At 37.3% G+C, this 14,105-nt stretch overlaps 2 protein-coding genes across 2 annotated transcripts in view; one reads left to right on the forward strand and one right to left on the reverse strand.

The window, feature by feature from the left end:
- Positions 1 to 13,067, reverse strand: part of LOC126379084 (serine/threonine-protein kinase BRSK1) — a gene marked incomplete at its 5' end in the record, with an annotated part of 47,918 nt that extends 34,851 nt beyond the window's left edge. The window contains 4 exons of the mRNA XM_050027646.1: positions 6,452 to 6,602; positions 7,425 to 7,565; positions 7,892 to 7,977; positions 12,963 to 13,067. Coding sequence (XP_049883603.1) covers positions 6,452 to 6,602; positions 7,425 to 7,565; positions 7,892 to 7,977; positions 12,963 to 13,067 — 483 coding nt within the window. The remainder of the gene's footprint in view (positions 1 to 6,451; positions 6,603 to 7,424; positions 7,566 to 7,891; positions 7,978 to 12,962) is intronic.
- Positions 666 to 5,964, forward strand: LOC126379286 (histone acetyltransferase p300-like). The gene is made up of 5 exons (XM_050027994.1): positions 666 to 829; positions 1,215 to 1,243; positions 3,776 to 3,834; positions 4,055 to 4,132; positions 5,589 to 5,964. Exons 2-5 carry the CDS (start codon positions 1,217 to 1,219, stop codon positions 5,752 to 5,754), a joined length of 330 nt encoding a protein of 109 aa, XP_049883951.1. The 5' UTR covers positions 666 to 829; positions 1,215 to 1,216; the 3' UTR covers positions 5,755 to 5,964.
- Positions 13,068 to 14,105: the final 1,038 nt, after the last annotated feature.

Genomic DNA, 14,105 nt, shown 5'->3' on the forward strand with positions numbered 1-14,105 from the left:
AAAGGAGTTGTAACTGACACATTTTAGATACTATTTGATAAAGGTTTTTTTTAAGTGTAACGGTTATTTAATAATGTTGATTATCCCTTTAGATCTTCTTGCCAAATTAGGATAGAATGTGGCAAGGTATTTTACAGGACAAAGGTAAAATTTAAAAGAGAATGAGTTTTTATTGGAGTAGGTAATATTTTTTTCTAGCCATGTTTTGTTTGGATTCTAGTTAAAAATAAATAATTACTTTCAAAACCTTAACACATTCTATTTTAACTTGTCAAACTAATTTGTACTTAATTAGTTAATTATTAATTATATTGGAAGGGTTTGGTATTAACTTTAGTTTGATAAAGTTTACTTTAAGTTGTATAATTGTTTTGTAACAAACTTACTGTAATTTGTGTGGAAGTGTATTAAATACGTTTCTCTATAAATATATTATTTTTTATTTTTGCTTTTACTCGTAGCTATAAATAATTTTTGTTTTATATATTAATTGGCAGTTTCTTATTACAGTTCATGCATGTTTATCTTTAGATCATTAAAAATAATAAATTGCAATTTCGCGCCAAAACTTCATCAGTTCGTAAAGTACCAAGCACACAGCTAGACATTTTCAAGAGATAATAGTACGTGTGTACGACTTGAAGTTGCATACTAATACTAACAAAATGTCATTTCAAGTGTTAATGTTTGCACCTAAGACCAGTTTGCACCTATACTATAAGTTCTACTATATGCGTAGTAAACAGGCGTTTTTTTATATCGCAACTTATTTTTAATTAAATAATTTCACTTTATATCTGTTTTGGGTGTTTTATAGTGCATTGAAGAGGTAAGTTTATGAGAAAATGCTTTGAAAAATTAAATCTTAAGCAGTAAGTAAAGTACCCACTAACAACAGTGCGTTATTTATTGCAGAATAACTTAATGATAATTAATAAGTATCTTTAGTTAGGCTCTTCTGTACCTGAAGCCCTACCAGAATATAGTGGTAATTTATTATACTATAAAATTATTTAACTGTATCTAGGTACCCTAATCCATGACAATCAGCTGTTTCCAAGTAGCCATTTTGATATTTGTTTTTTTTTTAATTCAGTTCAAAAACCGGCTTAGTAGTAGTACAAGGTATTTAACCAATTAACCTATTATGCAAGTACCTACTTGTTTTGCTGAGGGTCTCAAAATTAATAAAATCTTTTTTATCAATATTTCAGAGATGTCAGGGCAAATACAGTCGACAGAGTTAAGGTGATTCGTTTTCCATACAAAAGTTGATGCAGTGCTACAGGAAAACGGATAGAGGAATATTGTTATAAAACCGATAAATAGTAATATTTTGGTGTATTATTTTCGCAAACTAACAAAAATTTAGGGTCCGAATACGAGAAGTACCATATTTCAGACCCTCAATTTTGATCAATTCTACATTTGTAGTGGTGCAGATTACAGTGTATTTGCTGAGCGTGTAGAGGTGTCAATGTTAGTTTGTGTGCGTGATAGTTTTTTTTTTTCTCTAAAGGCTTTGACTACTTGACAAGTGTAATAGAATGTCAGTGATAATTTATAAAGAGATTTTGTATGAAGAGAATAAATATAAATAAAAAACTAAAAATACTACAATCTGAGAAAAGGAATATTGGAAAAATATTTCTGTTTTAACGCATATTATTTAAACATTTTTAAATAATGGGTAAGTACCGTGTTTTAAAAGAGGACATATATTATAATAAAAAAAATCAATACATGAAATGAAATGGCTGTATGGGCATAGTTCCCTTTGCCTTACCCTTCGGGGAAAACCAAATCAAAAAAAAAAGTTGTTTCATTTGCCGGCCTAAATAGTAGTCATTTTTAATTAATTGTTTTTCCATCCAACATACAGATTTATTTATATTCTCTTTGCCGCGGACTTTTTGGTGGAAACGGGAACGGGAAGGTTGATTTCTTCGTTGAATAATCTAAATAATCAATACGAAGTGGTGTTTTGTGGTTAATGATCACATTAAGTTAGTCGGAAAACGTTCCCGATAGTATTATTAAATCGGAATATTCAATAAACAAAGTGTACCTATCTATTTTCGCTTTTCGCCAACAAGCCGCTTACTTCGTTTGGGGTTCGGAGTAGGAGTCTGCTCCGAGGGTGGGGGCTTAGGTTTCATCATTTCATTAATCATCATCAAGAAAAAAAACACAAGACATGGCTGTATAGGCATAGTTCTCTTTGCCTTGCCCTTTGGGAAAAAAATAAGATAAATTTTGAAATTCTTATGTATAATAAACAAACATCACAGACATCATGACAGATCCAAAACTAACGAAAATCTTTTTTCTTTTTTCTATTTGACTTATTTATGAATTTTAATCAAGAAAACGTGATAATAAGTTCGACAGCAACCAGTTCAGGTCCCTGAAACAGCCCATTTCAGGCCGCGTATATATGGAAATACTACTTCAATACATCCCAGCCTCGTCCTTTTTTAACGTCCTCGTTAAAAAAAGACGTCCTAACCTGAACTAACTAACCTAACAATAAACACCACGCGTAAATATAAGTCCAGAAATGCGCTGCAAGTCGTCTGGACTGGGCGCGAAACCAACATAGAATTCGATTAGCTGCTAAGTGTCCCGCATGCTATCACCAGCTGTCACTGACATACGTATGAAGTCCCGCGGATTTTATTGGAACTAAATGACAAGTCATAATAATTATATGCGGATACTGCGACATCAGCGCCGTGCTTGCGGGACGTCCTGAAGCGCTATTACATCTTTCAAACGCGATGCGACGAAGTTTGAACCGACGCAATTTAGGAAAAATCTACCTTATTATTACTGTACTGTGATCGTTATTTGTAAAATCATACAATACATATACACAATTCTTTATACACAATATAATTATTATGACATATTGTGGACTTTTCGGTAGACCTACAAAAAAGGAACAATTCAACCATACGTTGTTTTGTTATATCTCAATGGGCTCAGGCAGTGTTTTCGCCGAAAGCCCAAGTCGGCTATATTTGTAACGATAATTATGTTTGACATTCATCATCATTTTTTGAACCATTTTATAAAAAAAAAATACTTGTATAAATTATATACCCTAAAGCACGCCCATGAATCACTACTCATTGATGAAAACCGTATGAAAATCCGTTCAGTAGTTTTTTAGTTAGCCGCATGTTCACTGATGCGATTAATGCCTGTTAGAATTTTACAAAATAAAAAATACGGAAATTACGGAAGGTACTTTAGTGCAAAGTACATTATTGTATACGTAATTATAATATTATTGGTAAAAGTGATACTTTTTGAAAATTCCGTAACAAATAGACGGGTTCGCCAAATTCAATTGTAAAAAAAAATACAAAAAGTAAAAACAATTAAAACATGCACTTGGGTTTGAACTGTGAAACTTAAGAATGGCGGCGACTGCTTTACCAAATGCGCCATTTAGAAGTTAGAAGTAAACTTCAAATTATGCATCTCTTTTTTAATAGCTAACCTAGTTCGCATGTGTGTGTGACAGCTTCGTGTTTGTACACAAATTGAAATGACACCAACTTTTGATGCAATGTTTCAATATGATATCTGCAGTAAATACTTCAAAATTGTAGCTTAACTTAAAGATAATGTATGTAAGATTTCGCCACCTAACATTTCACTGGGTCAGAACTCAACACTAAACGAATAAATGGAAAAAAATACGAAAACTGCAGAAGTAACGCCATCTGCTGACGCAGCGTTACCTAGCTGACTGAAACGTATCACCTTAAAACACTGGCATGCAACTGTGCCCAATGAGTTGAGACAACACTTGGTTCATACAATGTAAGTTTTTACTTGCAATTTATAATTTTTAAACTTTTTTTTGGTGTTACTACACCAATCGATTGAATGGTGCACCCCTAGGAGTGTAACATAGAGTCTATCGCTTTCTTAACGCGTCGCGGGAATTATCCGTGAATTCCGTGATCCATACTACGTGTGTCAAATAACTGAAGCTGTAGTTATTTAATGGATTATGATAACGCATTTTCATCGTCAACAGAGTACAGTCAATAATCCCGGGCACACAGAAAGCTACGCTCATCGAACCACGTCTTCAGAACGTGGTGAACTTCGCAAGGTAGGAATTATTCAAAAAAATAGGTAACTATACCTACGCAGTGCCAATAAGCATATTCAATACTTCCAACTGTTTTCGGCTTGTAGAACATCTGAGTAGCTAAGCTATAGAATAAAGAATACTACTACGTATAGAACGGTAACTCTCCGCGCCGCACCAATTCGTATCGGGGCAGACCTCACCCTCTCTGGGGCTTACTTTAGTCTTAAATGGCCGTAAACCGCTAAGGAGTAAGGGAGAGCACGTTGTCTGTCTCGCTCGTACAATCATGAGCAATATAATGTATCCACTTTAGGACTCTGTCGCACTAACATACTTGACATTTAGTGAGACTTACAGTTCAATTTGCCAAAAAGTTAATGTACATGGTACCAAAGTGTATACGAATTAATGCTCGTGACTACTTACGCGGTAAGGCGGCAAATTTTTGTATGGAGTGTCCAAGGCCCGGAGTAAGTAACTACTAGGCCTAGCCCAAATCGTTATACTAGCTACCACCAAAGCTGGTGTGGTCAGTCATAGACCAAAAACACAACCCATACGATCATATTTTTCCTTCATTTGGGTTGTGAGGTGACCAACCGCAGCAACCCTGATATCAGGGTTACTATTGACGCCGCCAAACTCCCCTGACGTGGCTCTCGTAACACCTACGAACATTATAAAGGCCTTCCGAAGCACGGAATCATACTAGTCTGAATGAGGGACTTTCCAGGCCACGTTTCCCAAAAAAAAAAGATGGCGCTGGCGACATTTAACGTGATAATTACCTATTTTCGCACTACTCTGGTACATGCATGAGCAATATCATATACTTACCTACTTTAGAACCCTGTCCCGCTATCGTATTTGACATTTAATGAGACTTACGGTTTAATTTGTCGAAAAACTTAATGTGACATGGTCTCTTATTTTTTTTTTATTTATTTATAAACAAAATTACATACATATGTATACACTTTAATACTATCAAACTGTATACATATTAGTACTAGTGATGTGCCGGATTGTTAAAAATGTATATCCGCGGATACGGATCTGAATACGGATATTTAGTGTAAAGATAGAAAACGCAGCCGGCGGCGTTGGCTTAATGACGATACATAAATCGAAATAATTTTGCGTGGGCAGGAGGAGGACCCGGTTGGTGTAATGGTTAACACGGTTGTCTCGACTTGACAAGAGCTGCGGGTTCAAGTCCCGTCCGATTCAGAAATATTTAGATTTAAATTTTCTCTTTGTAAATGCAGGAAAATCTCTACAGCGCTATCTACATTGTTTTTGGGGACCGTAGCCTGAAAACTCCTTCATATACTAGGTAGGTAAACGTTTACCACCTTATGCCTATTCACACTAGTTTTGATGTAACCAGCCCAAAAAGTCCCAAAAAAAAAAAACTAGTTTTGAAGGTTCCAATTCCAAGATTCAAATAAAAGTTTTTTTATTTTATTTTAAGGAGTATAGAAGAAGATTTTTATGCAGCCTCATCATCCAGGTCGGAGTACTACCGCTGTATTGCTGATAAAGTGTACCAGTTTGTGAAAGAGATGGAAAATATTAGGGAGGGGTGTAGAAATCAGGATATTTACGAAGATATTACTGATAGGTTGGCTCGGCTGTAAATTAAATAAATGTTTTTATGTACATCGTTAATACGTTATGACTGGGTTTGTAAATGTAAGGATATAGTTTTTGTGTTCCTAGTTATTATAATAAACTCGTGTTATAGCAAGTTATAGTATGAGTATTTAAATATACTTTAATAAAAAGCCCAATGTGTAATCTATGTATAATTCACTTAATTTAATTAAACGTAAATAGTTGACAATAAATTCTTGTATTTTTAACTACGATGGAAATAAATAAATTTGCTGTTGTTCCACTCCCCCGCGTATAACCTTGCTGTTGTTCCACTCCCCCTCGCATTACTTTACTGTTGTTCCACTCCCCCGCGTATAACCTTGCTGTTGTTCCACTCCCCCTCGCATTACTTTACTGTTGTTCCACTCCCCCGCGTATAACTTAACTGTTTTTCTACTCCCCCGCGTATAACTTAACTGTTGTTCCACTCCCCTGTGTATAACTTAACTGTTGATCCACTCCCCCGTGTATAACTGAACTGTTTTTCCACTCCCCGTGTATAACTTAACTGTTTTTCTACTCCCCCGCGTATAACTTAACTGTTGTTCCACTCCCCTGTGTATAACTTAACTGTTGATCCACTCCCCCGCGTATAACTTAACTGTTTTTCCACTCCCCCGCGTATAACTTTACTGTTGTCCTTCTCCTTGCGCACAACTTAACTGTTATTCCACTCACCCGTATAACCTCAGGGCAGGCATAGTGCGGACTACCGCAGGATGTCTCGAGCAACGACCCCGCCGGCTGCAGCGACGCCATACCGAAATCGGCTATCTTGATGTTGTTCCGCTCGTCCAGGAGAAGATTCTCCGGCTTCAGGTCGCGGTGGCTGGAAAGCATACGTTCAAATGTAATAACTTGTAATACTTTTACATCGTCGTCCTTGGTTCGAATCCCGGCTTGGGATCTACACCATTGATTTAGACTTTTGAGTTTGATATCATGTTTGGATTATAGATAATTAATATCAGGTGGTTTACAGGATTGGTGGATGTCATGAAGGAATTTCCAGGCCACTTTCCCAAAAAAAAAACTATAGATAGCGCTGTACAACGGTGCCTTCGTTTAACTATCTAATTTCATGGACAACAGACATAATATGCATCTTTTATCTATGTTTTAGGGTATAAATGATGACCCTTGTTATTACACCCAGACAACACATCTTCCACCCATTATTTTTCTGATCAAAATAAAGAGAAGAAATATAGATACTTAGTATCATAATTATTATAAATGATACGAATACTATCTACATAGATGGACGTCAAACGGCTATTGGTCCAAGCGCTCAATATAAATCGCGCCGCGCGTGCCACGGTTGTCATGCAGACCCGGCTGTTCCAAATATCAAGCATCAATATTTTTATATAAGTACTAGCGACCCGCCCCGGCTTCGCTCGGGTGCAATGCTGAGAAAAAAATGAAATTATTTACGACATCACATTAAAAACCTCAAAATTAACAGTATTTCTCCACTATTTAATGGATGTTATTATATTCGTATATATAAACCTTCCTCTTGAATCACTCTATCTATTAGGTAATTATCACGTTTAAAGTATTCAGAGCTATCTTATTTTTTTGGGAAACGGCCTGGAAAGTACCTCATGGTCTTTTCTTTTGTGTTTTTGATTTGATTAATTCTTACCATATGGAGTGACTGTGACAGAAATCCAGGGCGGAGATGATTTGTCTGAAGAATCTCCTTGCTTCTTTTGGCGTGAGTCTGCCCTTCTTGACCAGGTAGTCGAAAAGTTCACCGCCGCTTACGTGCTCTAGAACTAAATATCTGAAAAATAATTTACGATTGTGTATAATGAAATAAAAACATCATAGAAGGAAAGAGAGGAAAGGGAAGACCAAGAAGAGCTGACATGGAACAAATCTATCGTGTGGGTCTACCAACCCACATCAACCCAGATGTCAGAGTTTCTATTGAGCCGCCAAAGGCCCCTGATGTGGCTCATGTGACGACTACTTACTTACATCAGTAAGTAATTAAGTGTTTTATTATTATTATTATTAATAACCGGGACCAACGGCTTAACGTGCCTTCCGATCGTTCGTGTATCTATGTATTTTTGTATTGTAATAATATGTGAAAGCGGTACTTACAAATATTTCTTATTCTCATAGACATCAGAAAGCCCAAGGACGTGAGGATGTTCTATGAGCTTCATGATTGCTATCTCACGTTCCACCTGCAATGTATGAAATCGTTTCTTTGTTAGGTACCTATTACACCAGATTTGTTTTTCTTAGGTTTTGGCTTCGCGCAGCTTGCGCATTTGCCACAGACAAAAATAGCGAGGATAAGGGGGGGTTAAAATGGCCACATCGAAGCAATTCATCTAAGAAAGTAATATTGCAATTTGACATTCGCGCATATAAAAGTAAGTGCGCAATGCAAACAAATATCAAATAGCAATATTGGTTTTATTAGATGAATTGCTTCGATGTGGCCATTTTAACCCCCCAGAAAGGTGAAGGATACAATAAATAATAATAAATATATCGGGAATTCTATGTAAATAATTAGAATGAAATAATGGAGATAAAGGAGATCATCGGATTTCGGCCCAGAAGTCAAAGTGCCGGCCAAAAAATAATTTTGCTATATTCCGTTAGATCTTATCCGTCTGAGTATTTATTACTATGGCACCAAAGCTGTAGGGTCAATATCTTCGGTTTTATTCGAATTAAAAGAACTGTATTTTTCATACATTTTTGGTGAAAATGTAAAGTGCCGGCCAATTAACAAAAATGATATATATCCTTAGAGGGTGAGAATATTGAAGGGTTCCGGAAGGAATTAGAACACCTCTGTATCCCTGACGACATTGGAAAAGATGTAAATATAGCGTGGCAGCACATACAGGCTCAGATCTTAAAGGCAGCACACAAAGTACTCGGGCGAACTAAGGGAGGAAGACGAATATCTAAAGATACTTGGTGGTGGACAGAACCAGTGCAGAAAACACTCAGGGATAAGAAACAAGCCTTTAAAACATGGCAGTCTACTAAAACCACAGAGGATCGGGATATATATAAGGAGAAAAAGAAGATTGCCAGAAGAGTAGTTGCTGTCGAGAGATCGAAAGCGAACAAAGATCTGTACCACTCCTTAGAGAGTAGGGATGGTCACAAAATCATTTACAAGCTGGCGAAGTCACGGGATCAGGCTACTAAAGATATCGTCAAAACAAAAGTACTTAAAGGACCGGATGGCAATCTACTTTTTAGAGACGACGACATCTTGAAAACGTGGTACAAATATTACGACAACCTATTAAATATTAACACTGCAAGTATAAATTTGCCTCAGGAGGATGTAAATCTGGGTTTGATTTACCCTATAACACCTCAAGAAATTAAGATCGCGCTAAATAAAATGTCAAATAAGAAAGCGTTGGGTCCGGATGGCATTCCAATTGAGGCATGGAAGTGCTTGGGTGATACCGGAGTCGTAATACTGGAGAATCTGTTCAACACCATGCTCCTGGAGACTAAATGCATGCCGGATGCTTGGAGGATGAGTACAATCATCCCACTTTATAAAGGCAAAGGAAGTCGCTATGAATGTAATAATTACCGAGGTATAAAATTAATGAGCCATACCATGAAGTTATATGAGAGAATCATAGATAACCGTCTCCGTCAGGAATGCTGTCTCTCTCAGAATCAGTATGGTTTCGTCCCAGGGCTCTCAACTATTGATCCAATCTTTGCAATGACCGTGGTTACTGAAGAGCACAGAGCAAAAGATGAACCCCACTACATTGCATTCCTAGACATGGAAAAGGCTTTTGACCGTGTGCCCCGAAATACAATATACTGGAGTCTCAGAAGGAAAAATGTTCCCGAGGCATACGTCACCATCGTAGCCGACATGTACAAGGATGTCCGCTCTTTTGTACGAACTACAGTAGGAGTCACACAATCCATCCCCGTGACTGAGGGTGTTCATCAAGGTTCAGTACTCAGTCCGTATTTGTTTAGTCTCGTACTCGATACCCTCACTGAAGATGCTCAGAAAGTAGCCACATGGACCTACATATATGCAGATGACGTAGCGATTTGCACATCAAGCCGACAAGAACTGGCGAATGCCCTCGCAGCGTGGAAAAGTCAGTTGCAGGCAGGTGGGCTAGTACTTAGTGTAGCTAAAACCCAATATATGGAATGCAACGTCAAGAACCCTAGCGCTGACCCTATAGTGGTAGATGGACAAGTTGTTCAACAGTGCGAGGAGTACAAATATCTGGGGACAATAATCTGCAGTTCCGGAAATTTGGAGAGCAACATACAGCACCGTATATCAGCAGCCTGGCTCAGGTGGCGTGAAGTTACTGGCGTTACCTGTGATAGCCGAATGCCTGTAAAGCTGAAGGGGCTTATCTATAAGTCAGTAATAAGACCTGTCTTAACCTATGGAAGCGAGACGTGGGCCGTAACGAAAAAACATGTCCAGTCCATCCAAGTTGCAGAGATGAAGATGTTACGTTGGATGTGCGGCGTGACGAGGCTCGACAAGATTCGCAACGAGTATGTGCGCGGTAGCCTCGGTGTACGTGACGTGGCTGACAAACTGCAGGAAAACCGGCTGCGTTGGTATGGGCATGTTAAAAGAAGACCGCCTGAGTACATTGGCAACGTGGCACTCGACTTCAATATTACTGGTCAGCGACGTAGAGGAAGACCTAAGCTGAGATGGTTGAGTGTCGTGGAGAAAGACATGGAGAGTTGCGGGTTATCCGAAGACGATGTCCAGGATCGGGCAAAGTGGAGGAAGAACAGTAGGAAAGCGGACCCCGGCGCAAGACGGCGGGATTCACGCTAGGAAGAAGAAGATATATATCCTTAGAACTTATCCGTCTGAGCATTTATTACTATGGCACTAAAGCTGTAGCGTCAATATTTTCGGTTTTATTCGAATTTAAAAAAAACTTGTATTTTTCATACATTTTGGTGAAAATGTGAAGTGCCGGCCAAGAAACAATATTGGTATATCCCGTTAAAACTTATCAATTTGACCATTTATTATTATGGCACCAAACGTCTATGACCATTATTTTGGCTTTTATTGGACTTTACGTTTTAGTTTCTATGTGAAAAGTGCCGGTCAGCAAAAACACATGTCAAAACTATCGAGAAGATACCTGTAAACATTGTTCACTATGACAATAAACGTGTATGACCATTAGTTTGGCTGTTGTTGGATTTTTAAAACCTCGATTTTTGAATTATTTTGTTATAAAATAAAATGTCAGGCGCGTTATTTAAAGGATCGTCAGAATGTTTATTACTATGACATTAAACGTCTATGACCACTATTTTGAACTCAATTAGATTTCTCCAAAATCTGGAGTTTTCATAGATACCTACATTTTGGCGAAAAAAGTTTTATCTGGCGATAATGCAGGTAAATGCGTAATATCGTGGTCGTCATTGTACACATTTTTATAAATCAAAAATAGGTTTTCGTTTGACCACTATCTCACCTGATGGTGATACACGCTTTAGAAGCTTATTTTTTTTAAGAAATGTGAGGTACTGTGCTATATCGACCAGGACATTGTGATCCGCATACATGCAAAGTATAACTGCCCGACTCTTGTCTTCCCTAACAGCTCCTTCAGACGTCATGCCAAAATACGAGTTTCGTCACTAGATGGCAAGCTTATCTTTGGGGGGTGGTAACCATCTACGATCAAGATGAATCAATACCATAGTTCAACCTAAACTTAGGCCGTAACGTTGAGTTGAATGCAAAAACTGCAGCCAACGTCGTATCTAAAATCAGATAGTATTAATATAGAAGTTCACCTAACAACACACAAAACAATAACACAAAGTATTTAGCTGACTAATAACTAGTCATTGGGAAAGCTCTGCTTGTTGTCATTGTTAAAATGTATATGATAAAAGATTTTTTTAAAAGTCCAATAAACGCCAAAGTCTACATTTGGTAATATAGTAAAAAAATACGTTTCAAGTAATTTACCAAAAGATTTGACTTATTTTGTTTCGCTGGCTGACATTTTCCCATTTGAACCAAAACGGAAAGAGAGACGAATAAAAGTCATAATAATGGTCAAAAATGTTTCGCGCCAGATTATTAAATGTTCTAAAGGTCCTTTGTAATCCACCGTACTGCATTTTTTGCCCAAAGCACTTTATTTTTAAACAAAATAAATAAGAAATCAAGATTTTTAAAATAAACTAAAAGCCAAACTAATGATTGTACACGTTTGGTGCTATAGAAAAAAATGTTAATAGGCATCTTCTCGATACTCTCTACATGGTATTTTTGCTGGTCGGCACTTTTCACATTTGAACTAAAACGTAAATCCAATAAAAGTCAATATAATGGTCATAGATGTTTGGTGTCATATTAAAAAATATTGAGAAGCAACTATTAGACAGATTCGACGTATTTTTTTCGATTGCCGGCATTTTAACATATTAACCAAAACGGAAAGTCCAATAAAAGTCAAAATAATGGTCATAGAAGTTTGGCGCCATACTAATAAATGTTCTAAAGGTCCTTTGTAATACGCCTGTATCCCTTTTTTTCCCAACGGACATAATATTTTTTTTTTACAAAATGTATGAAAAATCGTGATTTTTAAAATCCAATTAAAGCCAAACTAATGGTTATACACGTTTGGTGTCATAGTAAAAAATGTTCAGAGCAATCTACTCGAAAGGTTCGACACATTTTTTTTCTCTGGCCGGCACTTTCAAATTTGGGCCGGCCAAAGTATGGAGAGCCGATGATCTCCTTTATACTTTAAGGTCAGAACTTATTTCGCATAAGGACAAATAGGCTACTTGACAACCTAGTCAAATGAGATAAGTACTTACTTTTTACGAAACGGCAAAACGAAAGTTTTGTATGGAAATATTGTCCAGTGACCATCAATAAAAGCGGTGAAACGTCGTACTCATTCCTAAATACACGTCGAAAAGTAAAATGAGATTGATTTTTGATCACCTTAGACTAGCTTCTATATCTAGATAAGCGCCCTGCGCCCTGTAAATGTTTTGTTATTATTATAAGCGTTTTATAATTTATCTTTGACTCAATCAAATATCCTATTCTCAAAAAGGCAGATTCTCTAAAGAACAACGGCTCGATGAGCATCAATACAGTAAATATAATGGAGCTAAGTTAGTGTCTGACCTTCATGAGAACACTCTCGCTGAGCTTCTCTCTGTTGATGATCTTCACGGCCACCTTCTTGCCGGTCACGCAGTGCACGCCCAGCTTCACCAGGCCTGAAACATTCAGAAACACATGTTATATTCAATAGATTCAATTATATTCAAGGAGTCCCGTAAACAGAGGCTCTTTTTGATTGATACCGGTCACTTAAACTAAGTATTTAATGCCATATCCAAGTAGTTAATGTCATATCCAAGTAGTTAATGCCATACCCAAGTAGTTAATGCCATACTCAAGTAGTTAATGCCATACCCAAGTAGTTAATGCCATACTCAAGTAGTTAATGCCATACCCAAGTATTTAATGTCAAACCCAAATAGTTAATACCATACCCAAGTAGTTAATGCCATAATAATATACAAGTAGCTAATGCCATACCCAAGTAGTAGAATGTGGGTTTCCTCACGATGTTTTCCTTCACCGCTGAGCACATGATAATCATTTATGATTCAAACATGAATTCGAAAATAAATTCGACAATCGCCATTTTAGGCCTGTGCTGGATTAAGTAAAAGTTGTTTTCTAATTATTTTGTAGTTCTGCCCACCTCATTAGGGATAACAAGCGCAAAAACCTGCGAGCTTAGCACCGTAAGCGCACGACTCTTTTTCGCCTCGACATACGTCACCTGTCACTCTCTCACAGTACTGCATAGAAAGAGACAGAAGATCTCTGTCGCGGCGAGAAAGAGTCGCGTGCTAGGCCCGCTGTGTGTATCAATTTACTTCCTGGAAAGCAAAAACACAGGTCATAAGTCATGTTTCCGCGATATGCCCCGATCTATGAAAGTTTGTTGATTCCAATGTTCGGTGAAATGACTGAAATTACACTCTTCCGGTTAATTCGTGGAGTTATACAGAGTTGTTAATACGTCCAATCTTAAGAAGACACTTACATTTACATCATCATCATCATCCCTTTTCTCACGGGGCCGCTTAGATTGGTTGTCGAGGAGAAATTGCTCTAAGCAATAAGGACCTATATTTGCTTATAGTTTGTACCCGCAATCTTTCATTTTTTTTTTACATTTTTCCTCACCTTATGGTTGGCTTTAAGCGATAAGGCCGCCATTTGCCATGTACTTAATCTTAACTAAGGAAG

Source organism: Pectinophora gossypiella, chromosome 28, assembly GCF_024362695.1.
Source record: "Pectinophora gossypiella chromosome 28, ilPecGoss1.1, whole genome shotgun sequence".
In the NCBI taxonomy this organism is placed as follows: Eukaryota; Metazoa; Arthropoda; class Insecta; order Lepidoptera; family Gelechiidae; genus Pectinophora; species Pectinophora gossypiella.

Coding starts and splice junctions, on each gene's coding strand:
- LOC126379286 (XM_050027994.1), top strand. CDS start 1,217: ATGTCAGGGCAAATACAGTCGACAGAG. Junction 3,835..4,054: donor CAACACTTGGTTCATACAAT/GTAAGTTTTTAC, acceptor CATCGTCAACAG/AGTACAGTCAATAATCCCGG. Junction 4,133..5,588: donor AACGTGGTGAACTTCGCAAG/GTAGGAATTATT, acceptor TTTTATTTTAAG/GAGTATAGAAGAAGATTTTT.